Source organism: Colletotrichum scovillei, assembly GCF_011075155.1.
Source record: "Colletotrichum scovillei strain TJNH1 chromosome Unknown Contig00002, whole genome shotgun sequence".
NCBI lineage: Eukaryota > Fungi > Ascomycota > Sordariomycetes > Glomerellales > Glomerellaceae > Colletotrichum > Colletotrichum scovillei.
The window spans coordinates 3585177-3609874 of NW_023336260.1; the positions used below are offsets into that span (position 1 = coordinate 3585177).

The following is a 24698-nucleotide window of genomic DNA, read 5'->3' on the forward strand; positions in this document are numbered from 1 at the left end:
ATGTCCGCGTCGGCAACGTCACGCCACTGAATCTTGCAACCGGAAGTAGTAGATGCCGCCTACTTTGGAGCTCATTATGAAAGGCCGAGGTGAAATTTGTGGAGAAGGCTGAGTTACAACCACAATCATATCAGTAACGAGAGTGATTGTACTTCATACATATGAGTTGTATAGAAAGGGTCCCCTCCTTCAACACCACATACTGGAGCCACTCCCTAACAAAGCTTTCCACAATCTCCCGAAGCATTCAGATTTGTATAGGGATAACTAAACTCATCGAATGCGAGCCCGCCCATCACAACAAAAGCGGAACTCGGTCGTCTTGTGATAGACCTAAGACCACTTTCTCATCTGGAAGGACTGGATCCGAGGGCATGGGCAAATAGTGACAACCAACAAATCTGTTTATCCAGGTTACATGAATAATACTGAGTTTTCCGCGGGAATGAAGGATGGGTCAATGATTCTACAAGCCAGAGATTTGTTACTTGGTTGCACTTACAAGCGGGACGGAGGACCCAAAGTGGACGTCCAGCCAGACTGGAGGCTGAAACAATTATTCATCGATTTAGGGTAGGGCGAAAGGTTCAGAAGTACGGATCAGCGTTGTCGTCGAAAACAAGATTGGAAAACATGGAGCGACTGGCCAGCGGAATTGACTCATCTCGATTCTGAGTGAGAGTTCGTATACTCCTAATTACCTAAGGTAGTACTGTTCGAGGGCTTTTGATATGGAACTGCGAATTGTTTCCCTGGTTTTTCTGAGTGTAGTTTCGTCGTTACCCTGTACTCCTCTCAATAGCCTCCAAGGCAGGATACACTGATACTTGTCGTCTGTTTCCGAAAGACTTGAAAGGACCATTGCCATGCCACGTTTTTCCTTCAGAAACGGCGCATACTCAAGATTACTTGCAACATCTTCGTGCCGCGAAAAGTCGAGAAGGCGAGCTGCAAATGCGCAAGCGATAGCAGTTGAGTAAGAGCAACCTGATCCCAAGCTGCCACTATGTAGCGTAATATCTTCACCAAGAATAGCGAAGTTGTAAAGCGCATCAAGAGCAGGGGGATTTATAAGTCGAGAATTTCTCCCACCTGCATCTGTTGAGAACACACAAAAGACATTATCATCTAGGCGAGCTGGTAGCATAACTTCGCTCGTATAGCTACCGTTAGAGGCTGCAGCGAAGAGCAGTATTCGGTCCGAAACTGCACTCTTGACATGTCTGAGCAGAGTCTCAACTGTGTCAGTGCCGGCTTCAAATCCAAAAGCCATACATATGATATCTACGCCATGGCCTATAGCCCAATCTATGGCCTGAAGAGTTAGATTTCGGTTGGGATGTTTTGAATGATGATGACTTACTTTGTTGACGCGATGGGGTGTCCTTGAGGTCGCATTGGTCGACTCAAAAACTCGAGCCACGTAGATTTCTGCATGTGCATAAACCCGGTAAATCAAATCAACGACAGACGTGCCATGTCCTGTCGTATCAATCTTGAATTGGCTTTCAAGGTCAACGAAATCGATGTAATCTTTGATTCCATCCACGTTTTGGTATTCTGGGTCGATTCCGGTATCTAGGACGGCGATCTTTACTTTGGGATACCTCCCAAATTCGGCGGCGGAATCAAACACGTCATTCAAATCTCTGACTTTATCAAACCAAACTTTCTCAGTGGTATGGAGGGATCTGCTGACATTGGTTAGTTGCAGTATCAACATACACGATGGAGCTTGCCAGTGAACAGAGCATGATTTTGACTTAAAAGACTTACTTATTCATGGTTATCCCATTTGGTTGTCTAGAAGTTGTTGGAGATGCCTCAGAGCGTGCTTTTGCCTCGGAGACTGTTTCTATTTTGTAGTATTCCAGCTCGAAGCACCTGCGGTTATCTATGCTGGGAGAGAAGCAAGCTAGTGCCTTCTCTAGTCTCCGCACAACGTAGTAAAAGATCCATTTTGCATCCGGATTTTGGCTTGGGATGTTGTTTCTCCTTCTATTTGATCTTTGATTAACGTAGAAGCTAATGCAGGCGGAAATTGCCCCAAGCACATCCAAATGTTGTGTTTTCCGGGTGTCGGGAGCTTGAGTAAAGTCGTCCAGGGTCTTTCGTAAGTTGGAGTCATTCGCGTGGCTTTTTGGAGGCAATCGCTTTCCTAGACAAATTTCCGCTATGACCTGTGCAAAGGCAAGAACAGGCGACCTTGCCTCAGGCAAGGATTCACTACCACGCGTCGAGGTTGAGTAGGCTCTCTCGATCGTTCGAGAAAGAAAGGGCAGGGTGATATCGGGGTCTCTGCTTGCTGGAAGACCATTCATCGTAAAGTAAATGTTGTCAACGTTCCAGGGTGTTTGTAGCCAAGCTTCTGCTGAAAGGTGCAGCATACCGAGAGCCAGATTGAGACATAATGTAGCCTTGTCGGCTGATGTGTAATGGCCACCTGGGGGGCATCCTGCTAGAGCACGATTATCTAGCAATTTCCCTAGGCAAACTCGAGGACTATCCAGCTCACGCTCAGTGCTGAGTAAACCATAAGGAAGGATAAGAAAAGAACCGGAACGTATATCTAGACTTAGGCCCAAGGGCCTGCCAAGCTCTTCGGACTCAGGCAACAGTCTACACAAATCGAGAGTGTCTTGACTGGGCAAAACACCGCTACTCTGCCCTCTTCACCAAACCATCAGATCAGTATCTCATGTTGGATAAGATGAGTCATGTCTGGGAAAATGACTTACCTTGTTACCCCGCATGTCATTTCGCGCCAAACGCACTTCGTAATGTCGTTATCTGAGGAGAGAAAAAGACCAAACGATCGATCATCCTGGCTAGCTTTGGCGGCAAGGAAATCGGAAAGTTGAATTCTAGCAATGTGCTGACCATCGCAACAGGACGATAAAATTGTAAGGGCTTTGAAAAGATGTTTTGAAGCCTCCGCTAAACATTTATCAACGTGGTCCTGTTCTAAGAGGCTTGGTCGACTGTTTGTTCCAAATGGCAACGAAGCGTCAGGTGTGCTAGTGTCACCACTTTCTATTTTATCGAGATACGGTTGAAGGAGTTCAGCCACTTGATGAGTATTCAACTCATGTATTCTTCCCATCTCTGCTGAGCTGATGGCAACTTCCAGCCAAGATTCAGGTCCTGTGTCCCCACCATCAAGCTGACTGGAGCCAATATCGCGTTCGTGAAACTCTAAGTCCCATGCCAAAAGATGCGCCTGATTATGGGCTGCAATAAGATCTGACGAAGATTGTGCCCAGGACGAGTAGAGAGGCAGATTTTTTTTGACGGACTGGAGCAGACCGGTGAAGCGACTGGATCGATTGAATTCCATGACGAAGATCGACTCGAGCTTGAAGCGCACTGGAGGGAAAGGACTTGAGGCCTCAGATTAATTTGAAGAAAGCAAGATATGGTTGAACAAATGCTTCCATATCGACCTCAAGGATTGTACGACACACCTTACATTCTCTCTGAGATAGGGAGTGTTGAAGCAAGAGGTGGCATGAAAGCCTGACGAGGGATCCTCAAAACTTTGTCCGGCCCGGGGCGAGAGGGGAGGAGTAGGGTACTCCGATACCAGAAAAGAACCAAGAGATGCATGAGTGGAGCTCGTTGCAGCTGTTAGGAGACAATTCCGTGCGTGCATCCAGTGGCTGCAGCAACCTTCCGTACAAAGCAACAAATTGGGATGGGTCACTGAATGGCATGCAGACACGTCACCCCGATGTGCAGTCTCCTGCAGTTACTGCATTCGTCACACTGCCCGCACCACCAACTTTGACCAACAGCGTCATCCTCGAGGAGGTGCAAAGGTGCCGAAATGCATACAACCAGCTGGGGTGGAGGCCGCTCTCCAGGCGAAGCACAGGGATAGACTTGATTCGGTCGGCCACGTCCGGATACTGCACTGAGTGACTCTCTTAATCCTAGGTACTAAGTACATCGAAAGACTGTGGAGTGCGTGAGATTTGATCAAACGACGGTTATGCCCGAGCGCCTGATCGGGTTCTCCGGAGCGTCTCCCTTCATCTTCCACTTCTCTTCCATCTAGAGCGTCTACATATCACACAGTCCTGTTTAATCCGCCCTTATGCACAATGGTCAACTGTTCAGACAACTCCTTCTCAGCCGTGACCTAGGAATGTTCAACTCGCACTCATATAACACTTGAAGAATACCGGATTCAAAATGTCAGGCTTTGATAGCACCCGAATCTACGACGAAGCAAAGGCGTGTGAAAATCAATTCCGCAAAACCATAGCAAAAATACAACATGGAAAGTCCGTCATGCAAGAGTTTCAACAAAGATTTTGGGCCTGGGCAACAAATACAGGTGTCTTTGCCGAACCATTCTTGTCACTCGACGTTCGTCTGGGAGGGCACGAGCAGCCAGTGACCATGATCGTCTCGTTGCTCAAACTACTGAAGGTCAATTTGGAAGCTGGTGAGAATCCTGCTTATTTTGTTTCATGGCATCAGCTAGCCTTCCTAACGTGTTTGGCCTACCCAGTATTGCGACTTGACCTGGCTTTCTGCCATACTTCGGTGCAAGTTCAATATCAAGAACCAGAGATGCACGAAAAATCGTATGGTAATAATGAAGAATACATGGTTTCTTCGAACGCGATCGAGCACCTTGAGGGACCTTTATCCGGGGTTGGTGGATGCATCCAGAGGCTGTTCAGAATTGCGAAACACATTTCGCAGTCATCACAAACGAGCCTACAAGGGAGAATGGATTCTTTTGCTCGAAGACATGAGATAGACTTTAAAGATTTCGAGAATCTCATGGGCACCATTGTCGAATTCAAGTTTCCAGGGATGCAGACCTCGTTTAAAGCCCAACTGGTAAGGTCGGCAGTGTACCAGCGACAACGCATATTGTATCAGCGATATCGAAAGAAGCGGCTAGAGGCACACCTTGTTCCAAGACAAACGGAAACCAAAGCTCATGAAAATCTAGTTCCAGATCATAAAGCTGTAGAGGCACAATCCACGCCGCTCCCAACCCCACAGACACAGACGCTCAAACCGCCTCCTAGTGAATCTCTTCGTCCGTCGACATTCGATGGGGATCTTTTCAAGAAAGAAATATACAGAGAACCGGAAAACCAATCCGATAAGCAGAGCACTATCTCGGCATGGACAGGGCAGGTGGAGTATCCCCGGGCTCCTGGACTAAGTGATGCGTTGGCCGGCGTGCAGGGACTCCTGGAATGCCCATACTGCATCCGGCTCTTTCCATCAACAGACTATAGTGATGGGCAATGGTGGAGGCAAGTTAAGCCCGAGAATAAGACTTCCAATGAGCAAATCACTTATGCATTCGATTTAGAGACCATGTCAATCAAGACTTGAAGCCGTATATCTGCATCTCCGAGGACTGTGCCACCGCCCAACCGCCAATTCGTTTTGCACGGTCTCGCAAATGGCGCGAGCATATGGAAAAGACACACGGAACTTATTGGAGTCAGCATATACACGGAAACTGGTCTAGCGAGACAGAACGCCCGGCAGAAACATGTCCAATGTGTGAAACAGCCGTTGATCGCCTCCCAACCACAGAATCAGGGCATGACAGCACCATCGTAGATTGTCACCCCACTACGAAGCCTTCGAACAGAACCAGACGGGTTCGGTTCGATGATGATGAGAACACAAATAATGAAACTGATCTGCCGCTAGATACAGGCAGGCACTTGCAACTTCAGGAGCACGAGATCATGGACCCCGACAAGATTAAATTGACGAAGCACATCGCTCAGCATCTTCTGTCTTGGTGCTTCCTATCCCTTCGAAATGGTGTAGACGAGCCCGACCTTGAGGTCGAAACGAATGAAAGGAATGGGACCGTGAATTCAAAAAGACTCGACCAAGGGAATAGTGGCATCGACAGCATAATGCAACGCCTCTCATTGAACTTTGAGGAAACACGCCCACTCGATTTGGATCTGGAACTTGTGGAGGACGCCGAGTCTCCGTTTCCTAGCGACGACCGCAATGAGTGGGGGGAATGCCTGCAAGAGAAGCCATATGACGCCGAGAAGGATCGCATCATACAACATTTCGCCGAGAGACGAGCTAGGCCTGCTTTACGTGAGGCCACGCTGAGACAACTTGAGAGCCAAAGCCATCGTCTCAGAAAATCATTCCGAGAAGCAGAGATCGATGTGGAAGACCGTCGGGACTCAACTAAGCATAGGTGGATTCCCCTCTCATCAATCAACGAAATTCTACAGAACGACACCGGACTCTTAAACTCCCTAGAAGAAGAGAGCAATAACGTTAAGGATTTCGTGCTCTTGAAGGCCAAAAGACTTGTCTCGGTTCTGTTTCTGCAAGGCTGCGTGGATTGGTTGAAGCTCTTTTACAGTGAAGACTTTAGCGATGAGCATTTCCCTGTCAAACTTCTCAAGCCAGCGACCTCAGCCAGCAGATCACCCCTCATATGGACCATTCAGTCCTGTAATACGAAGAAGACTGTTAGCCTATGGCATACTAACGGCAACGATGACATCCGCTACCCTTATGAGCAAAGAGACAAAATGGAGGACTTTTGCTCCTACTTTCAATGGCAATCTTTTGTGCCAGTATTCAGTCCGCAACAACCATCCCATATCTTGGACCCTTACTGTCAATTGCCATACTTGGACGAAATTGGTGAGGACGAAATTGGTGAGGACATGGAGCAAATCGGTTTCAACATCGTCAGGCATTTTGTGATTCACCGGGCACATCTAAATTTCGAAGGAGATGGTCAAATTGTAAGACTCAGATATCCTTCGAGCTATGCCAGGCTAACGAAAGAAAACTAGGGCACCGTAGTTGATGATCAAGGCAACCCCCACATTGCTGTGAAAGAAATCTTATCCGCAGAGGGGCTTTCGAGGGAGAAATTTTACGAGCTAGCCGAAACTGAGACAAGCATCCTGGGGCGTAGTAGAGAGCAAGGTCACCCTCATCTCCTCAGAACACTTGCCGTTTACACTCAAGGTCATCGGCATTACGTTATGCTTCCTTGGGCGATGGGCGGCAACCTTTGGGATCTTTGGGCTAAGCAGCCCACCTTGAGCGTTGCGGCGTCGAACATCAGCTCACAAGATTGGCACTTGTACTTTGAGTGGTTCTTCGTGCAACTTCTTGGCGTTTCCAGTGCCCTTGAGAACCTGCACAATCCCAACGAGGACTCGGAACTAACCTTCCGGCACGGTGACCTAAAGCCAGATCACATTCTTTGCTTCAGCGACACAGTTATCGGCCGGAATATGATTCCGACTGGCGTGCGACTGGTGGTCGCCCATGCGGGTCACGCAAGTGTCCATCACAAGTTTACAGAGTTTCGCGGCGAACAAACGGAACCGCAACGGGGCACGAGAACGTACTCGCCTCCTGAGGCCGAGCTGAGACCACATAACGCTCGGTCGAGACGATACGACATCTGGTCTTTGGGATGCCTTTATCTTGAGTTCCTCATCTGGGTCTTGTATGGCAACAGTACTCTCAAGTCCTTCCGCCAGGATGTTGGACCCAGCGAGCCATACTACAGAAAAGACCCAGAGGTTGAGCTCAAGGACTCGGTCAAACGGTGGATCAAGACTATCCAGGAGGACCCCCGGTGTACTCCGATCAAAAAAACCGCCGTAGGACGGTTGATCAGCCTTATCGAGAAACGAATGTTGGTAGCCAATATTGAAAGCCGCAAGGTTGCCTTCCAGCCTAACAGCGCATCGGAGCTGGACATCAGGGGCAGCTCCCCAATCAGCACTGACGACCCTACCGAAATCATTGTCAGGCCGTCAATGTTCAAACGGACAGATTTTGAGAGAGCGAATTCGAAGGAAGTATGCGAGGAGATACAGAGCATTCTCAACGCTGCGCGGATGGCAGAGCGCTCGCTTCCTTGGATCAACCAAGATGGCATAGCCGAGGCTGCTCAACGTGGGCCTCCTGGTCCCCAGTGAAGTTTGGCGCCTGGCAGCTGTTTGGAAATACTGGAGAGGAGAGTGCGGCTGGGTTAATCAAAGGGGTATGCGGACCTAGTTTTCTGGTTCCTTCAGCTTCTGAGGTGACGTGTGTCAATTGTGTACTGTGCCAAAGCAGAAGCATCAATGTGTCACCTATAAGAAGCTTGTGGGTCGTTCGGCCGAGGTTGTGGTGTCAAATGTTAACCAATCCGAGCCTTTTGTCGAGCGGGACATAGATAGGTACCTTGTTATCATCTTATCTCAAGGTCAGCAGCGCGAACGGGATGCACGGAAAGCCGAGGAGGCCTCCTTGTTCAAATCGGAGATAACACTAAATTGCAAGTTGATTGTTGCGATTATCATCAGCAAAGAAGATTCCGGTCATTCGCCGCCCCTTTGATAGACTCCAATCGAGGCCTCTACCCTTGAGATTGTTATCGATTGCCCGACCATCACAGGTAAGCGAAGCATCATGGCGCAAAGAACAAGATACGTCCATCGGAGAATTCCCGAGGTGAGGGATCCTTCCCCTAGGAGGAAGCCCCCAAGCGAGGAGACGTAACCAAACCCCTTCTTGCTTAGATCTCGCTCCGTGATTTCGACAGCCGAATCGATGAAATCACCTCCCAGCTATGTGACGCCGCCGAGAACGTCGGCTTCTTTTCCATCAAGGACCACGGCCTCAGCCAATCCGAAGTTGATAGGATGTTCTCTGTATCCGAGTCCTTCTTCGCTCTACCTGATGAGGCAAAAGCCACCGTACCATGGAGTCCCAAGAACGTCGGCTGGGAGAAGCTGTCACAGATCAGACCGTCCACGGGTGCAGCCGACCAAAAGGAGTCATATCAACTTCAATTCGGCGAAAACATGAACGGGGTCTGGGCTAGCGACGAAATTCTCCCCGGCTTCAAAGAAAAGTCTCTAACGTTCATGCATCGCGTGCAAGCCATCTCGGAACGGTTGATGCTTTGCCTTGCCCGTGGTCTCGGCTTCGAGGACGACTACTTCATCAAGTACCACGATGCTGCCCGCCCCGGCGCACAGTCTGTGCTCCGGCTTCTGCATTACTACGAAACTCCGCGCGTCAATGATGGGAAGGTGTATCATCGTGCAGGCGCCCACGCCGACTGGGGTTTCCTTACGCTGCTGTTCCAACGCGAAGGGCAGTCGGGACTCGAGATTTGTCCTGGTCGTGAGGCTGTCAGTGAGCATGCCCTTGGGGATGAATGGACAAAGGTCGAGATCAAGCCAGGGGTCATCATATGCAACATCGGGGACTTGCTGATGAGTTGGAGCGATGATCGGTTCAAGAGTACACACCATCGGGTTAAGGCGCCGTGTGAAGAGGGGGATTTCTATGGGGAAAGATACAGCATGGCCTTCTTCAATCAGCCATGTAAAGAGGCTGTCATCCAGGGCCCCTTGAAGAAGTATCCGATGGTGACAGGAGAGGAGTTTAACCGCAATGCGATGAATAGGATGTACGCGGCGTTGCAGGCGAAGATGGCTGGGAATGAAGTCAAGACTTGAATATTGAGAGCGAAATTGGTAACGGAAGGGGTCAGATAGGTTGGTTGTTGCGTCGGCCCCTGAAGGCAAAAGACTCGCAAGTCATTCTTTACATCGGACCCTTCCAAGTTTGATACGTATCAACTCATAGCCGCGCCGCCCTATATCTTTGAAGTAACCAGATTTCGGTCCTGCCTTGAGTTGAAACATTACTTCCAGACAAAGGCAGCGTCCCTCTCGCTCATGGACACCTCCTTCCACCCAGATATCGAGACGTCCCTCCAACCTAGAGAGTCGCAGCTGATTGTTCCTTTGAAAGAGCGGCAATCATTTCCAGAGAATACGATGTAGCCTCTTCCAGTCTCCCGGCTAGGCGTTGGTGATGTCTTGTCATCTAGGAAGGACGTCGTCGTAGGTGCGATGTCTCCATTCCATTGGAACCAGAATTTGGGTGAGCGAAAGCTATTCTTCTCGAAGTTCTTGAACCGTTTCTTCTCATCCACCTCGCTCTCCTCCTCGTCCTCCTCTTCTTCTGATCCTTCGTCAGCTTCATCTTCCTGCTTATCGATGTCGTCTGCTTTCCTCTCAGCCTCGCTGATCTTGTGCTTCGAGATCGAGCCATCATCTTCTCCGGACTTATCAGAAACTTCAGCCTCTTCGTCGCTCTCTTCAAATTGCGATATCAGGTCTTCAAGAACCTTTCTACTCCCGGTCAAGATAATGCTGGCATCGAGAACCCCGAGCAGGCTCAGCTGTCCCAATAACCCCCTGCCATCTTCCGAGAGCCGAAATATATCCATTGACGGACTAGCAGGCTTCCCATTTCTCACTTTGGTCGCGCTCGGGCATTTGATGTCGTATCTGCCAAACGCTCTCTTGACTTCGAAGGCCCCACCGCGTCGTCCTCGTCCGCCCCCTTTGTTTGACTTGCTTGCTTTGTTGTGAACATGTCTTGATGTGAAAGCAGCTTCTTGCCAATCGTCCATCATGCGTAGTGTATTTGAATTGATTGATGAACTTGATATGTGTACTCATAGTGAGTGCTCAGTTGCGGTCGGCTCATTCGCACTCAAAGACGCTGGTTCTCAGTTGCTGTCCGAAAATGGGAGTCTTGACGTCATTTCTTCAGTGGCTCAATTAACCCGAGCGTCAGGCTTTGAGATGTCTTGACACAACAGCTAAGGGGAAGAACTTCACGACCTGAAATCGTAGGGACTAGAATTATAGATGAAGATGAGCATCAGGACTGTCTTCCGGTTTCCCTCATTTAAGGGGCTCATTGAGACTCATTTAGTCGTTGGCAAATGAGCTACCCGGTGAGCATGAGTGGGCGGTTCATGAGGTGTGCGCTCCAGCCGAAATGAAACAAGATGAGATGAGGCAGCTCATTGAAGGCAGTAGACGTGTATCTCACTCACTGTCGCTCACTATTCCCCTATTGTAAGTTGAAAGGTTTGGCGACACTAGAAATCGGCTCTAGAAACAGGCCAGTCTAGCCCTTGCGCCGCGATGGGGACGTTGAACGATAGATCGAAGCCATTGCTGGCGGCCCACGATCTGACGGGCGGAGCCGGCTACAACGTTGACGTGCCGAGTCCACCAACGCTGCTTAGCGTAACTCATCAAAGACATTGAATTTGTTCTGTCACTCGAGAGTTGTGTGGATGAACCTTCTCGGCCGGGCTGCCCCCGGACCCGTCAGTGCACGCGTTACATCAGAGGTCGCATGCCCTCTCGAGCCTTTTGCTCATTGCCTTACCTTACTCACCGAAGGGGAGAGAGCGTGGAGTGAGAGAAGAGAGTCTAGACCTCGTGGAAGTAACCTGTTTCCAAGTTCCAACCCCTGTCTCTCACGGCTGACGCTTGTGAGTTCTCAAGGCTTCCCCCGCAATGAGCCGCTGGTGGCCCCTCTTCGCCGCTGCGCACCACCGGAGTGTGACGTCAAGCCCGCCAACACAGGAACATTTCCCTGCCCGCCCAATCAGACGCGCAATGCAGCGCAGCAGAACCCAGGATTTCTTGTTTTTGGACGACTCCGTCACACGCAATGCCGCTGCTCAGGGAGGCCAGAGCTCTGAGCGACATCATAAAGCTCTTTGGCACACTTTCTAACTTGCCCCCGTTCCCCTCATACCACTGACTCCGACCTTTGGCCATTGAAACTTCGCGATAGACCAGTTCCATTACACACAGGAACTCGAACCCGTCCTGAAAACACAGAAAACACCCTAGAAAACAAACCACACGAACACCATCACAATGTCCGACGACGAGAACAAGGGATCGGGAACCATCTACTCCCGCAACAAGGAAGACACAATCGAAGCCGAGACCCTCCTCTGGCGCGCAATGTGCGACAGCAAGACAAAGCACCTGAAGAGATACCTCGACAAGGAGGCCGTTCTCGCCCACCCTGGCCAGAAGCCCCTCTCGCCCAAATCCAAGCCGACGCTCCAGGAGTACCTCGAGGAGGACTGGGAGCCCTGGACGGCGTACCGCATGCATGACGACCCCGAGTTTGTCGAGATTGACATGATGAGCTCCAGCCTGGTGTACAGAGTCACCGCGTGGCGCCAGGAGGGGAAGAAGCTTGTTGCGACGGAGGGAATTTGCAATAGTGTTTGGAAGCAAGAGCCTGGTGGTGATTGGACTTGCTGCTGCCACCACATGAGCACTGTTTGAGCGTACCTATCTCATGAGAGAAATCACGGGAGTTGTTGCAATTCACGGCCGCAGGATGATGCATGATATGGACGGAGAAGGAAAGATTCAGGCGTTTTGTAAGAGTAGCGGCATGGCTCGCGGGCGCTATTGTTCTGGTATGATAACGATTTATCGTAATGACATTTTTCTTGACTCGAAATATCGCAGTTCATTGATCTTAACTGTTGCATACTTTATGCGTGTTATGGTGACATTCACTGGCACTCGTGCTCGCTGCCCTGCCCCGCAAGATGTTTCAATGGTGAGGTGCGTGCGCGTGTGGTCAGGTGTGCATCCTCTGCTGAGCTTGGTATTCGCGATTTTGCAGAGCATAAGATTAATGATGAGAGTTTCTTTCGAGGTGTTTGCATCCTGTAGAAAAAGTTGCTGCCAAACTATGTCCGAAATGTAAAGGCATGATATGATGTCACTGGATGAGCTTACATTGGAGACAGTGGGGGAACTTGGAACTCCACGACAAGTGAGCCAGGGCAGTGATGAAGCTTGAGGTACTGACTATGAAAGAAGCAAAGAAAACGTACAACAGAGAAGAACTAGAGCATTCCGTACTCCGTACTGTGAGCGGTAATGGCCAAGGAGAAAAGGCTTTCCACGGCAGGTGTCTATCAGATTTCATTGGGACACACACTGCTGTCACCCGTAGTACGGAACTGATCTGGCCCCGCCCGGAAACCGCGTACTTCCCCGGAAGCCGGAGGATTAGCGATACTCGGGTAATCAACGTCAAGGAGAATCAAGGATCGATATTCGCAGGAGCGAGCTAACAGACTGTACATACCCCTGTCTTCAGTTTAATACTCGAATTAAAAGAACGCAAATGAAAAATGACATCCTTCCTGAGCAGAACATGAGTTTCCGAGCTCATTGTCTCTCGTTGTGGCGCATCAACGGGTTTGCTTGAATCAATGCCTGGGAAGAAAGACATGATGTCAGAGTTGAAACCGTTCTGCGCCCCGAACCAGAAGACGGGCCCAGGTCACAGTGGAGAGTGGCTCAGCGGGATACAGGGCCTACAGCGGCTGAGAGCTCGATCACAGCACCTAATCGCTCCATTAACGCCCGGGGCAGGGTTGCTGTTGATGTCTTCATGTGTTCTCTCACATTGGTGGTATCATCATGTAGTACAAGTCATTGTTTTCATTCTGAATGAGATCCATTGAGTCTATTTCATGCTAACTGAATCGGTCATCCATGAGGGGCATTGACCAGGCTCAGAGAGCGTGCACTTGGGCGTGTAAGTGCTGCCTGTCTCGAGGCATGTAGCCATACTGATCCGCCCCAGGGGCGGCATACGGTACTATGCCCAGAACCAGATACCAAGCGTAGGGTTCTCTCACAAGTCCTGTCCCAGCCTATACAACAGCCTGATTGTGAAAGACCCATCCTCGCTTCTCTCTCCAGTCCTAAAAGCAGCAGCCTGCTCCGGCGTAATCCTCACAACGGCCGTCTCGCTCCCAAGCTGCAGATTAGCGTGGTTGAAATCGATGTGCGTACCCCGCACCAGAAGCCGCACGTTGATCTCGGCGTGCGCGGGCAGAGTGTACCGCGTGCCGACCGAGACAGTCACCAGCACGGCGCCGGTGGTTTGCGTCTCGGCGCGGAGGGTGACTTGATTGTCCGGGGTGTCAAAGTACTGCGCCCGGGCCGTCGACGCGGGAGGGCGGAAGTCGAAGCGGTTTGGGGCGTTGGGGACGCCGCCGCTAAAGGGGTTGCAGAAGGGCCAGCACCAGCCGCCGCCTGAAGCGCGAGCGGCGACGGCGGTGTCTTCGGTTGGAGTGCGGGCGTCTAGCTCAGCGTTGACCGCGACCGGGGAGGCTGTGGCGAAGCTGGCTCCGAGAAGGAGGATGAAGAGGGCGCAGAGGCCTCGGAAGAATTTTGAGGACAACATCTTGGATCTTGTAGTGTCTTAGACTGGAGAAGGAATTGTACTGCTGATTCTAGATCGGTCGCAAGTGCCATTTCGATTGACAGACAAGGTGAAGTTGCTTGGCTTAAATATCCCAACTTCAACACGTGTGCCAGGCTTTGAGATGCCTCTCGCGATATGCGAATCTACCTCGTCAATCGTTTAGTAAATTAGTGTAAACTGTATTATAGCAGATCTCACAGGCAATCTCTCCATACGTAGCCCCGTTGTATAATAGTGTTCCGCGCTTGCAGTACACACTTTAAGGATAGTCTTGGCCTGCTGGCTTGAATAGTGAACAAGACCATGGCAAAATTGACCGCATGACATTCGCTCAAGTCAACCTCTGCCCACAGGGCATTCTCATGCCAGGGCGGTGCAGTAGCTCTGGGCAGTGTGATTGCACAGAGCAGATTCCAGGGCCACAAACGATTAGCACCGTCCATGACTAGTAGTGACCCAAGCAAAGGACTTAGACTTACTTCGCTTCTAGGGTGATTTCTACGAGAGCGAGCTATTCGTAATTCGAATTTGCACTTTTGAAGGGGTTTCCATTAATTTTAGTTCAACTCTAGCTTCTTTCGGCATGGCCCCTGAGCAAACGCCGGAATCCGGACCCCGACGGATAGGTCGGGCGGGCGACATGGAGAAACTTTGAGACCGGGGACCGCGGCCCCACCGTACCCGGTCCGAGTTGTACCTCAGCCACAGCACGGAAGCAGCCGGGCTACACCGGAAAGTCAGCCACAACTTCAAACATCGTAACACGCGACACGCGACTTACCAAAAATTACCTAAGTATGTAAATACTTTTGACCGCCATTTGTTGCTTCATTGTTAACATGAGTTTGTCGATTCTTCTCCCCCTCTTCATTCAAATTCAGCTTGACCTATGATATTGTGAGAGCTAGATCATCTCAATCATGTTGTTCCGTGGAATTTGCAAATGATCAAGATTTCACGTTACTTACTAGATTGGTCGTTGATAGTAAACTCGAGTGAGAACGAAGTGTCCAAGATCGGTGTAAGTCAACAACCCGCAGAGGCCACCGTTAATGAAAAAGACGCTGAAGTCGACGCAAGACACTAGTGAGATGAATTCATTTCCGAGTTAGTCAAATAAGATCAAAGTTTCCAAGAGGGAGGATACAGAACCTACCACGCTGATATGGTTCTCAGTGAGCGAACCATATTCGAGAAGCAGGTCAAGACGCCCTACTACATTAGCAGCACCAAGATAGAGAGACGTGAAGACAAAGGGAGTAGCCTAAGTGTAAGTGTATCAATCAGAAGTGAGAGAAAACTTACTATTGTTTGCGTCTCCAGTCCCGAAGGACTTAGCAACCAATCCAATGAAGGAGAGGAAGTTCCCAGGCAATACCACGGGGAGGTTTGGAGTCCGACTTCATCGCCCAGAGGAGTAGTGATAGGCTCACCGGGGCCAAGGAAGAGAAGGTGGGGAGGAAAGTGATTTCGCGATGGTGGCTCACTGAAGCCGGAGAGAGAAAGGAGGGTGGGGAGAGAAGCGATTTCACGATGGTGGCTCTCTGGGGCCGGAGAGAGAAAAAGGAGGGTGGGGAGAGAAGCGATTTCACGATGGTGGCTCGCTGGGGCCGGAGAGAGAAAAAGGAGGGTGAGGAGAGAAGCGATTTCACGATGGTGGCTCGCTGGGGCCGGAGAGAGAAAAGAAGGTGGGGAGAAGAGTGATTTCCCGAAGGTGGCTCACTGGGGCCTCGGAGAAAAGGGGGAAGGGAGAGAAGCGATTTCACGATGGTGGCTCGCTGGGGCCGGGGAGAGAAGAGGGTGGGGAGAAAGGCGATTTTCCGAAGATGGCTCGCCGGGGCCTTGGAGGGTAGGGGGTGGGGAGAAGAGTGATTTCCCGAAGGTGGCTCACTGGGGCCTTGGAGGATAGGGGGTTGGGAGAAAGGCGATTTCTCGATGGTGGCTCGCCGGGGCCGGGGAGGTAAAATAATCGCCTACACGCAAGCGATAAAAAGTCTACCAAGTCGCCAGAAACCAAAAACAACATCGGAGAGAAGAGAGAGAGGAGGAGGAGAGATGAGAGAGAGAAAAGCAAAAACAAAAAACAAAAGAAAACGGAAGCGGAGCGTAAGAATGAAGATCTCATACCAAGACAAAGGAAAAGGTTTTTTTTTTCTCTTTAGGCTTTTCAAGTTTTTTTGGGCTTTTGTGTAAGTGCAAGAAGAAAACAAAGTACAGAAAGAAAAACAAGAGAGGGAAGCAAGTACTCTAGAGAGTGATGGGGTTGCGGCGAGAACCGCCCCGAGAGCGACGATTGCGTGGCTGAGAAGGGGGAGCGGGAGCGGATGCCTGGGGCAAGGGACGAGAGAACGGATTCACAGCAACAGGCGTGAAGGGATTGCGGTTGACAGACTGAGCAGCCCTCGGGCCCTGATTGCCATTCGGTCTAGACCCGCGAGGCTGACCTCGAGCGGGCTGAGGATTAGACCGACGCTGATCAGGGGAAGAGTTCCGAGGGCCACGGGGAGGAGTCTGACCATTGCCCTGAGCCTGATGCTGCTTCACCTGAGCTCTGCCCTTACCCCGGCCGCGACGCTTGCGAATACCTTCAGGCCTGGGCCCAAAGGGATTCACAGGCGCCGGAGAAGAAGAGGAGGGGCCACGGGGGATATCGCCACTCTTGGAGCGGTTCTTGGGGGAAGAAGAGAAGAGAGAGAGGTTGGAGTACTTGCGGTAGAGGGGATGATTCTGGCGGAAGTGGTTGCCAGAGGGAGAGCACTTGCTCTTCTTGCACTTAGCCCAAGCGACTCGAGCAGCCGAAAGAGAAAGAGGGTGAATAGGGGCGGCTACCTGCTTGGTAAGAGCAGGGGGGAGAGGGCCAGCCCCAATGGCAAAGGAGGAGAAGCCTTGGATGAGATCTTCGGTTGGATCAGAGTCGGTGTGAGAGCCAACCTGAGAGCCAACCGGCTGAGGAGAAGAAGAAGAAGAGAGAGAGGAGGGAGCTCCAAAGGCAGGGGGGAGAAGCCTGCCCTTGGAGGAAGAAGGAAGAAAAGGATTTCCAAAGACAGGTGGGATAGGTCTGCCTTCGGAGGGAGTGAAAGAGGAAGAAGAACCGAAGGAGGATGTGGGGGGAGAATCCACATCCATCTCATCGGGGAAAGAAGCGCGAATAAAGGAAGACATGGTGATGTTGTTTTTGGTTTCTTGCGAACTGACTGAATGAAAAACTTACAGTTGGTAGACTTACTCTTGCGTGTAGACGATTGTGAGTGAGATGAAGGATGACAGAATTGAACAGCAGGGAAGGGGGAAATGTGCTCCTTTATATACGTTTCTGAGCACGCGATCCGTAGAGGTCTCTACTTCACCCCATTTCATCAATCATATTAGGGCTTGGAAGAATGATGCCGGGCAAGTACCATGAGAGAAAGATCACGAAGCCAAACGACGGGGGGCGAAGAGGTTCTGGGCCAAACCAAGACTCGAGCGAAGTGTAAAAGCTAGGGACAGCGGAATTTGCGGCCTGGCTTGACCAAAAGTGGCGCTAAAGAGCTCAAGGACTTTAATGTAGATGGCCTGAGATGGCAATGGATGGCACAATAGACTGGAGAATGGAAAATCGGCGTACGAAAATAGAAAACACTGATCCCGGTTGCGAAAGCAGGTCACTGTTGAGTCGAAGTCATCCTCGCTTGGCTCTTTGATACCAGTAAATTCACATCGTCGTTGCAGCTTGTGCCAGAGATTTGATATGAGAAAGCCTTACCAAGTATCCAGAATCATCGACAAGACTGACACATTAATGTAGCAAGACGCCACGAAGATGGAGACATGGCGGTAGTCAAGTTAAGAGCGAAACAGTGATACCTGCATGGCCGATTACTTTAAGCTTAAAAGCACCCGTCGGGCCTTCCCGCCACCAAGGTATGGTCCCAAGTGCTTGAATTCCCATTTTCTTGGGTTCTCAGTTACCCATATTCCCAATTGCAAAAGTAAGTAGTGCTTAAGACGCCTGTTAGGGAACCGCAGCAGTATAAATTGAAGTTCGCTGTCCTTGATTGTGACTTTCCCGATACCAACATCAATCCACTCCATCTCGGCGGGGAATGAAACGTGAGAGAAGGAAGACATTGTGAATGTGCACTTGATCTTCAGAAAACATGGCACAACGGCTGGCCATGCCAGACAACCAAACACCGTCTACTTGCGTCTCCCTCTAGATACCGCTATTTTGTGATGGAGTATTCTTGCTAGAATATGCAGTCACGGGAGAGGTTAGCCGATGGATCAGCTCGAAGGAAGTCGTCAATCTCCTCCCACAGTACCTATTGCCTGTGTACTACCATTTTCCGCCGACGACGAGATAATTTGCGAGGTCAGCCAATCCATTGAGTGTAAAGAGGCGTCAATTCACACGCCCCTGATATTTTTATGACGCTGATCCCTTCTTGAATTTTTCATTGGTTACAACAGGAAGAATCAAGACGCCAAAAGTATAAAATAAAATGGGATAATATTTGATTCGCTACAGCCCCTTATACATGGTACATATTTATCTACTGATGCCGTTCTGTACTTAACAGGATAGCCACCCAGGTCTGAGAATCCACCGGTATGTCAAGCCTATGATGAGGACATGGGGTATTCCTGACATGCGGTGGACCACCGAAATCTCAATCACGGCTTTCCTAGCAAGCTAGAATGAATTTTTGCTTGTCAAAAATACTGATCAAGCCTCCGTGCCTTTTTTCCGGACAGGCGTGTTCCTTAGCAGTCCCACAGAAATTTGAGCATTCCGCCATACCCTTTGCGAGATACTGATTACGCTGCCCAGCCTCGACAAAAGCCTTCACGTTAGAAATGGGCCGTAGGCTCATAGTAGACGGCCATTGGTCATGATGAGTCTTTGACTGGTCGAAGGACACGTGGGTGAATATCTATCTTCGTGACAAGGGTACGTGTCAAGACCAAACATGTATTTGTACGCTAACTATGCTTCAACCTATTCATATGTAACAACATGAAGGAACAAGGTATTTACCGGTGTCAAGCTCATGAAGGAATCATGGCAAAGGACCCCTTCACGAGATCAGTAAACCAACAATCTATGCCAGCAGAGTCATGTACAGTAAAAAGCGCAGGCTGGCAGACTGGCTCGCCCCCGTGCCTTCTCCCAGTCATGCCGCAGCGCCGCCGCCGACCTTGGACATGATGAACTTTGTGGCTGCGTCCCCATCCGACTGGACGTAACTCAGGTGAACCTGGATGTTGGCACCGCTGTCGCAGAACGGGTCGCCGCTGTTGCAGAAGGAGGCCATTTTGCTCGAGACGGCATCGCACCCGGCAGTCTTGGTTCTTGGAAAGATCTAAAAGGTGAATTGGTCAGCGAAGTCTATCCTGGCCGGAGAGGTTCTTCATCGTCTTGCTTACGCCGTTCTTCTGGCTGGTTCCCTGATCGAAGGGCTGCCCGGTCACATGGCTTGGGTCGCCCATGAGGACAACGGCGGCAACTAAGTTCATGTTAGCGACTGGTAAAGATTTTTCGATACCACTCGGAACGTACTTTTATCCGTAACGTCAGTAGCCTGGGGCTCTGTTGACGCGAACCCGGTCTCGCTTGTGCCGCAAAGGACATCGGCAGTGACATGCGCTCCCTTCGTTGTCTGTTAGTCTTCCTGTCTCTTTCTGGTCACGATGAGTAACCACTTACTTGCGAGTATCCCATTAGAACCATTTTCGTCTGGGGACACGCCTTGGCGTAGTCCTGGACCAGCTTCGTCATCGCCGTGACGCCAGCCTTCTGTGACGGCTGGTAGGGGTTCAACAGCGCAGGGTAATCGACCGGAACGATATCGGATCCTGGAATCTGCGACTGAATGCTGTTCGCGATGGCGCCAATGACTCCCGTGCCCGGCTGCTCGGTGCTGGCCCGGGCCACAATCATGTGCACGCCCGTCGCACAGCCCGTCGCGTTCGTCTGTCGAGAATAGACCTCGCCTCTGCTCTGCAGGGCGCCCAGAAAACCTAAAGCGACGACGGGTGAATAGACCATGTTTGCGGAAGTGGAATAAGCGCGCTGCACTAGTGATTTTGACAGGAAAGGTTGTTCGTTGGGCAGATGCTACGTTGGCGTCGAGTTACTCTGAAGACTTCTATCAAAGAAAAAGTCAAGATGGGACGAGGGGACGCTGCGCTACTTATATGTTGAGTTGCGATGGCAGACGTCAGTCCGAAAGCTGAGTCAATATCAACCACCGTTTTCCGTCCATCGCGGCAATCGAACCAGCCGAGGCTGCTATGGACCAAAGTCAGCTCATTTGCGACAGAGAATGCAAGGAGCGTGGCAAGAAAGACAGTCGAGTTGGCTACAGGACGTTGGAAGTCGCGAGGGTCCCCCATCAAAGAGTCGCCTCCGACCTGGCGGGGCCAAGACTGGGGTTGCTGGACCATCCCAAGATGGAATCAAAAGCGAATTCCCAAACAAGCTATCGGGTTCTCGGCCGATTCAACGTTGAGTGGTGGACCACATGGTCTCAGCATGGTGTGTTTCACCTTGAGCCTCCAATCATGGGTCAGAACTCGCATTTCGAGACCCTCGATTCGGTTGGCGGTGGGAGAAGTCTGTAGTTGCAAAAAGGCTGCAAAACGAATTGCGGATGATCGGCTCCATGGTTGGTGATCTAGGGTAAGGTAGGCACGGTACATCGCGGGTCTTCGCAGGGGGGCTGTGGTGAGCAATGGAGCTAAGGTGAGAGATGCGACTGGTCGGCGCGGTTATGATGCACGTCATGGGTTATTTAATGGAGTCTTTAGGAAAACGAACGATACCGGGGTAGTTCCAGATCCTTCATCCGGAATCCGTTGGATGTTCTGTAGAGACAAATGCGATTGGCTAGAATCTGTAATCTGCGCGGCAGCGCGGCAGCGTACAAGGCGTTCATCCCAGCTATTTGAGTAAACATTCTCCAGCAACCCTTTCATAGCCCCTGGTGATCCGTTGTAACTCATGTAGAGACTCTTGTTGTCAATAGTGGCTAAGCTTCTTCATCGACTGGACATATCCACACATGCAGCTATCCTTGGTCGGCCGTCAGGGCTCTACGAGCACTCCTGAGTCCTGAGGCCAACTTTCGACCCTACTAGCTTGAATTGATTTGATCAATCGGCCGACCAGATCACGATTCCTGCTGCGGCAACAACTCATGCCTCGGTCTTTGAATAGCTCTTCCACTTGGTGAGACCGTTGGGGAGGCGCTTGCCTGTCTCGGGTGCTATCGCGAGATTTGTGACGCAGTCTAGTTGCATAACGCGGACCAGGGACATGCCATCAATATAGCTGAGGCTTAGCTCCATAAACAGCTCGGAAACATCATACTACATGAGCAGGCGAGTTCTTCAAGCGGGCGATGACCCGAGGTTGCTCCTGGAAGTGTCCGATGAAATTCAAGGACCTGGGTATTGACGCCCGCTTGAGTGCTGATGATTTCCTTTCATTGAATGTAATGAGCTTCCTCCATGGTCTAAGCATAACGCTTACTTGATTTTCTCAAGGCGCAACCGGAAATCAAGATGATCCTTTTCCTAACTTCTTCCGTGACTGACACCTTGACTGAGTATTAGTTGGTCACCATCGCATAGAGTAGCAGGAAAGGCCACTGCTGAGAACCATGCATAAGCACCCCGATCACTACGAGAAGAGGCAACCGAACTGATTTGCATTCTTGTTCCCTTGTTCAAAGTGGAGATCTCCCCTGTTCCGTATAGGAGCTTTGACGGGCAGGCTTTTTGCAGGAGGCAGCTCGGCGATCAAGACAAATCACAGAAAAGCCTTCGGTCATGGCGTTTCTTACCCGACTCCACCTTGAGCCATGCCATGAAACCATCCGCTGTGCCCCAACGAGCTGGAGCAAAGCACGTTCACGGCTCAGCTCCATCACTACTTCCACTAAGGCTCACCTGCGACAGAAGAGAGGAACTCTATTAGAGTATTTTCGTGGGGCGTGTTTCTTTGGTTTGGCTGGAACTGACGCCGAACTCAGGAGAGCCGAGGCATCAGCTTGTCCTTCTTATGTCAACTGCGTATCATGAGGCTCGAAGAAACCGACCGGCGCTGGCTTCCCCATATCGAACCCATCGCTATAAACACTCACGGCTCGTGGTCAGTCGGATGATCGCCTTGAGTCGAAGGAGCCGTAGATGAGGCATACTGCACACCGCGGGGCGGGAGAACAACCCGGACAATTAGGATCCATTCTAACTACCTGAATTTAGCTCATTTATCACTTGAAGTTTAGAGTCATCCAGTGTCGAAGCTACAGCCGTCAACTACCTATTCCACGATCCGGTGAATACCTGTACTGGTGCACCAAGCGGAGTCTGCGGTTGCGACATGATGTCTTCGTCCATTCACTAACAACAGCTCGGATACCAGCCTTCATCGCCTCTTGAAAATGCTATGAACAATGTGAATCCTAGCTGTTATGACCGCATATGCTTAAAGGGGGCTAAGCAGCAAGACACAGGCAGAGGTCTGGGTGGCAGGATTACCACATCTGTCCGTGATCGGTCGGTGAGTGAGCGCTCATTTCTTAGAGTGGAAATTAAGCTCTGGCGATCAGATTGCGGAACCAATGAGCTGTTCATGAAATAAGTGTAATGAGCGTCTACTTGCTTGGACGTCTGCGCACGACAGCTGCCATCTCGTGGTGTCCAAACACCAAGAATGATGACGTAACACCGCAGCCGAACATCCCGCCGCAGATTCCGGTCCGCGCCAACTCCATCTCATCCTCTTCACGACAAGTCCAAGAACAACATCGATCACTACAACTAGCAAGATTTATGAGAGCTGTCTCATGTAATGGCTTCACGCCAGTCCATCCCTGCTTACAGAGACACCGATGTGGAACTCGACGCTCTAGCTGAAGTCCCGGATCTTGAAGGTCCAGACTTCCCGCTTCCGCTTCTACACGACAACGACGACAACTTCGGACGGCCGACTGGGACAAGGAGTTACCCTAGCGACAACATGGAAAACGCACCGAAATGGATGAAGAATGCGCAGCCGTGGACCCGCTCCTTGCCGCAGAGATTACTCACGACAATACAACCCCGGCTCACAGTGGGATACGTGCTCTGGAGTCTCATCGGGCTATATGTCTTATACTGTATCCTCATCCAGTCGCCTCTACTCGCATCCAGGCTACCGAAATACTCGGGGCCTTTTGAAGTTGGGGCAATAGATATCGAGGTCCCCGTCCGTACTCCTCGCAACACGAGTGACTCAGTTCTCGCCAGCAACGGCAAGCCGGCGTTCAACCTCGAGACAGTACTCTTCACTCTATATTACCCAGCCGAGAAGGGTGTCAGGGGAACGGGTCATCACTATTGGGTGCCGAAACCCATCAGCCTTACAGCAGAGGGCTATGCGAGGGCCGCTCACTTCAGCAACTTCATCTCGCGACCGATATTCACGTTCGCACTATGGGCTCTGGTGGGGAGCATCAAGATTCCCGCCCAGGTTGACGTGCCACTTCTCCCTCCAACAAGCAGGAAAGGAAATGAGAAATTCCCCGTCGTGGCGTTGTCTCACGGCCTGGCCAGTTCCCGGACGGATTACACGCACTACTGCGGTGAGCTCGCGAGCCGTGGAATTGTCGTTGCTGCTATCGAGCATCGCGACGGCAGCGGACCCGGCTCAGTTGTCACAGCTACGCACGGCAAGAGCCGCAGGGTCATATACCTCACCAAGAATGAACTCAGGGGCGGCAAGGAGATGGAATCTGATGACTTGAAGTTTGAGCAGCTCGCCTTCCGACAAGCTGAGATTGAAGAGACGATAGCGGTGTTGCAGTCACTACACGCCGGAAAGGGGTCAAAGATCTTCACAGACAATGTCCGCAAAGAAGGCCGCGGCTTGGCGGACTGGGAGGATAGACTCGATTTCTCCCAGACAGTGATCGCAGGCCATTCCTTTGGCGCAACGGGCGCCCTTCAGGCTCTTAAAGGGGCAACCTCAGACGAGAATCCAGCCGTGGGAGGCATTGCTCTCGACCCGGGGAAGAGCAGCGGACGACTTAACACCGATATCGACGTGCCCGTCCTCATCGTTCACTCCGACTCTTGGTCCAAGACGAGCACACCCTTCTTCGGCCGTCCGCACTTTGACACGGTCAGGGATATTGCAAGAGACGTACTGAAGCGCGTGGGCTCAAGTTGGTTCCTGACCAGTCTAAAGACGAGCCATCCCAGCGTGACCGATGCGCCGCTCATTGAGCCTTTGCTGCTTCGCTGGACCACGGGGGCTACGATTAATGTGCGGCAAGGGTTACGGGAGTATGTGAGGGTGACTATGGAGTTTATGACATTTTTGAACAACGGTACGAGAGAGGGCGTCCTGTCGGAGGGGGTGACGCATGAGGAATATGGGAAGGATACGATGACGGACGATGAGAGGGCGAGAATACCCAAAGAGACGACGAAATACTGGCAGATTCACGTCGCGCCGCCTCGTGAAGTATAATGAGAATGCCATCGCATAGTCGATTAATGATAGGCATGAGAGTTGCTACCTATTTGAAATCTTGTCGATGATTGCCCGTGAAGCC

The 24698-nt window shown here is 50.9% G+C and overlaps 8 protein-coding genes across 8 annotated transcripts; 4 read left to right on the top strand and 4 right to left on the bottom strand.

Moving 5' to 3' along the window:
• Positions 1 to 140: 140 nt before the first annotated feature.
• Positions 141 to 3543, bottom strand: HER10_EVM0011223 (extracellular alkaline serine protease). Its single transcript, XM_035480660.1, has 4 exons — positions 2739 to 3543; positions 1777 to 2670; positions 1364 to 1694; positions 141 to 1315 (listed from the first exon to the last, which is right to left on the bottom strand). Exons 1-4 carry the CDS (start codon positions 3335 to 3337, stop codon positions 698 to 700), a joined length of 2442 nt encoding a protein of 813 aa, XP_035337694.1. The 5' UTR covers positions 3338 to 3543; the 3' UTR covers positions 141 to 697.
• A 2186-nt stretch (positions 3544 to 5729) lies between these two features.
• HER10_EVM0012747 (heterokaryon incompatibility protein) lies at positions 5730 to 7967 on the top strand (the record flags this gene model as incomplete). Its single annotated transcript, XM_035482133.1, has 2 exons — positions 5730 to 6770; positions 6822 to 7967. 2 exons carry the CDS (start codon positions 5730 to 5732, stop codon positions 7965 to 7967), a joined length of 2187 nt encoding a protein of 728 aa, XP_035337814.1.
• A 475-nt stretch (positions 7968 to 8442) lies between these two features.
• On the top strand, positions 8443 to 9500 carry HER10_EVM0008660 (2OG-Fe(II)oxygenase superfamily protein; the record flags this gene model as incomplete). The annotated part of the gene is made up of 2 exons (XM_035478174.1): positions 8443 to 8484; positions 8553 to 9500. The coding sequence occupies 2 exons, from the start codon at positions 8443 to 8445 to the stop codon at positions 9498 to 9500; spliced, it is 990 nt and encodes a 329-aa protein (XP_035337466.1).
• A 188-nt stretch (positions 9501 to 9688) lies between these two features.
• Positions 9689 to 10465, bottom strand: HER10_EVM0006359 (catalase; the record flags this gene model as incomplete). Its single annotated transcript, XM_035475946.1, has 1 exon — positions 9689 to 10465. The coding sequence occupies one exon, from the start codon at positions 10463 to 10465 to the stop codon at positions 9689 to 9691; it is 777 nt and encodes a 258-aa protein (XP_035337283.1).
• Positions 10466 to 11738: 1273 nt separating this feature from the next.
• On the top strand, positions 11739 to 12161 carry HER10_EVM0008461 (uncharacterized protein; the record flags this gene model as incomplete). Its single annotated transcript, XM_035477981.1, has 1 exon — positions 11739 to 12161. One exon carries the CDS (start codon positions 11739 to 11741, stop codon positions 12159 to 12161), a length of 423 nt encoding a protein of 140 aa, XP_035337448.1.
• A 1375-nt stretch (positions 12162 to 13536) lies between these two features.
• On the bottom strand, positions 13537 to 14091 carry HER10_EVM0013316 (uncharacterized protein; the record flags this gene model as incomplete). The annotated part of the gene is made up of 1 exon (XM_035482678.1): positions 13537 to 14091. The coding sequence occupies one exon, from the start codon at positions 14089 to 14091 to the stop codon at positions 13537 to 13539; it is 555 nt and encodes a 184-aa protein (XP_035337863.1).
• Positions 14092 to 19268: 5177 nt separating this feature from the next.
• On the bottom strand, positions 19269 to 20143 carry HER10_EVM0001521 (cutinase; the record flags this gene model as incomplete). The annotated part of the gene is made up of 4 exons (XM_035471266.1): positions 19269 to 19457; positions 19522 to 19601; positions 19655 to 19745; positions 19802 to 20143. 4 exons carry the CDS (start codon positions 20141 to 20143, stop codon positions 19269 to 19271), a joined length of 702 nt encoding a protein of 233 aa, XP_035336905.1.
• A 2745-nt stretch (positions 20144 to 22888) lies between these two features.
• Positions 22889 to 24613, top strand: HER10_EVM0010797 (PAF-acetylhydrolase family member; the record flags this gene model as incomplete). Its single annotated transcript, XM_035480246.1, has 1 exon — positions 22889 to 24613. Exon 1 carries the CDS (start codon positions 22952 to 22954, stop codon positions 24611 to 24613), a length of 1662 nt encoding a protein of 553 aa, XP_035337660.1. The 5' UTR covers positions 22889 to 22951.
• Positions 24614 to 24698: the final 85 nt, after the last annotated feature.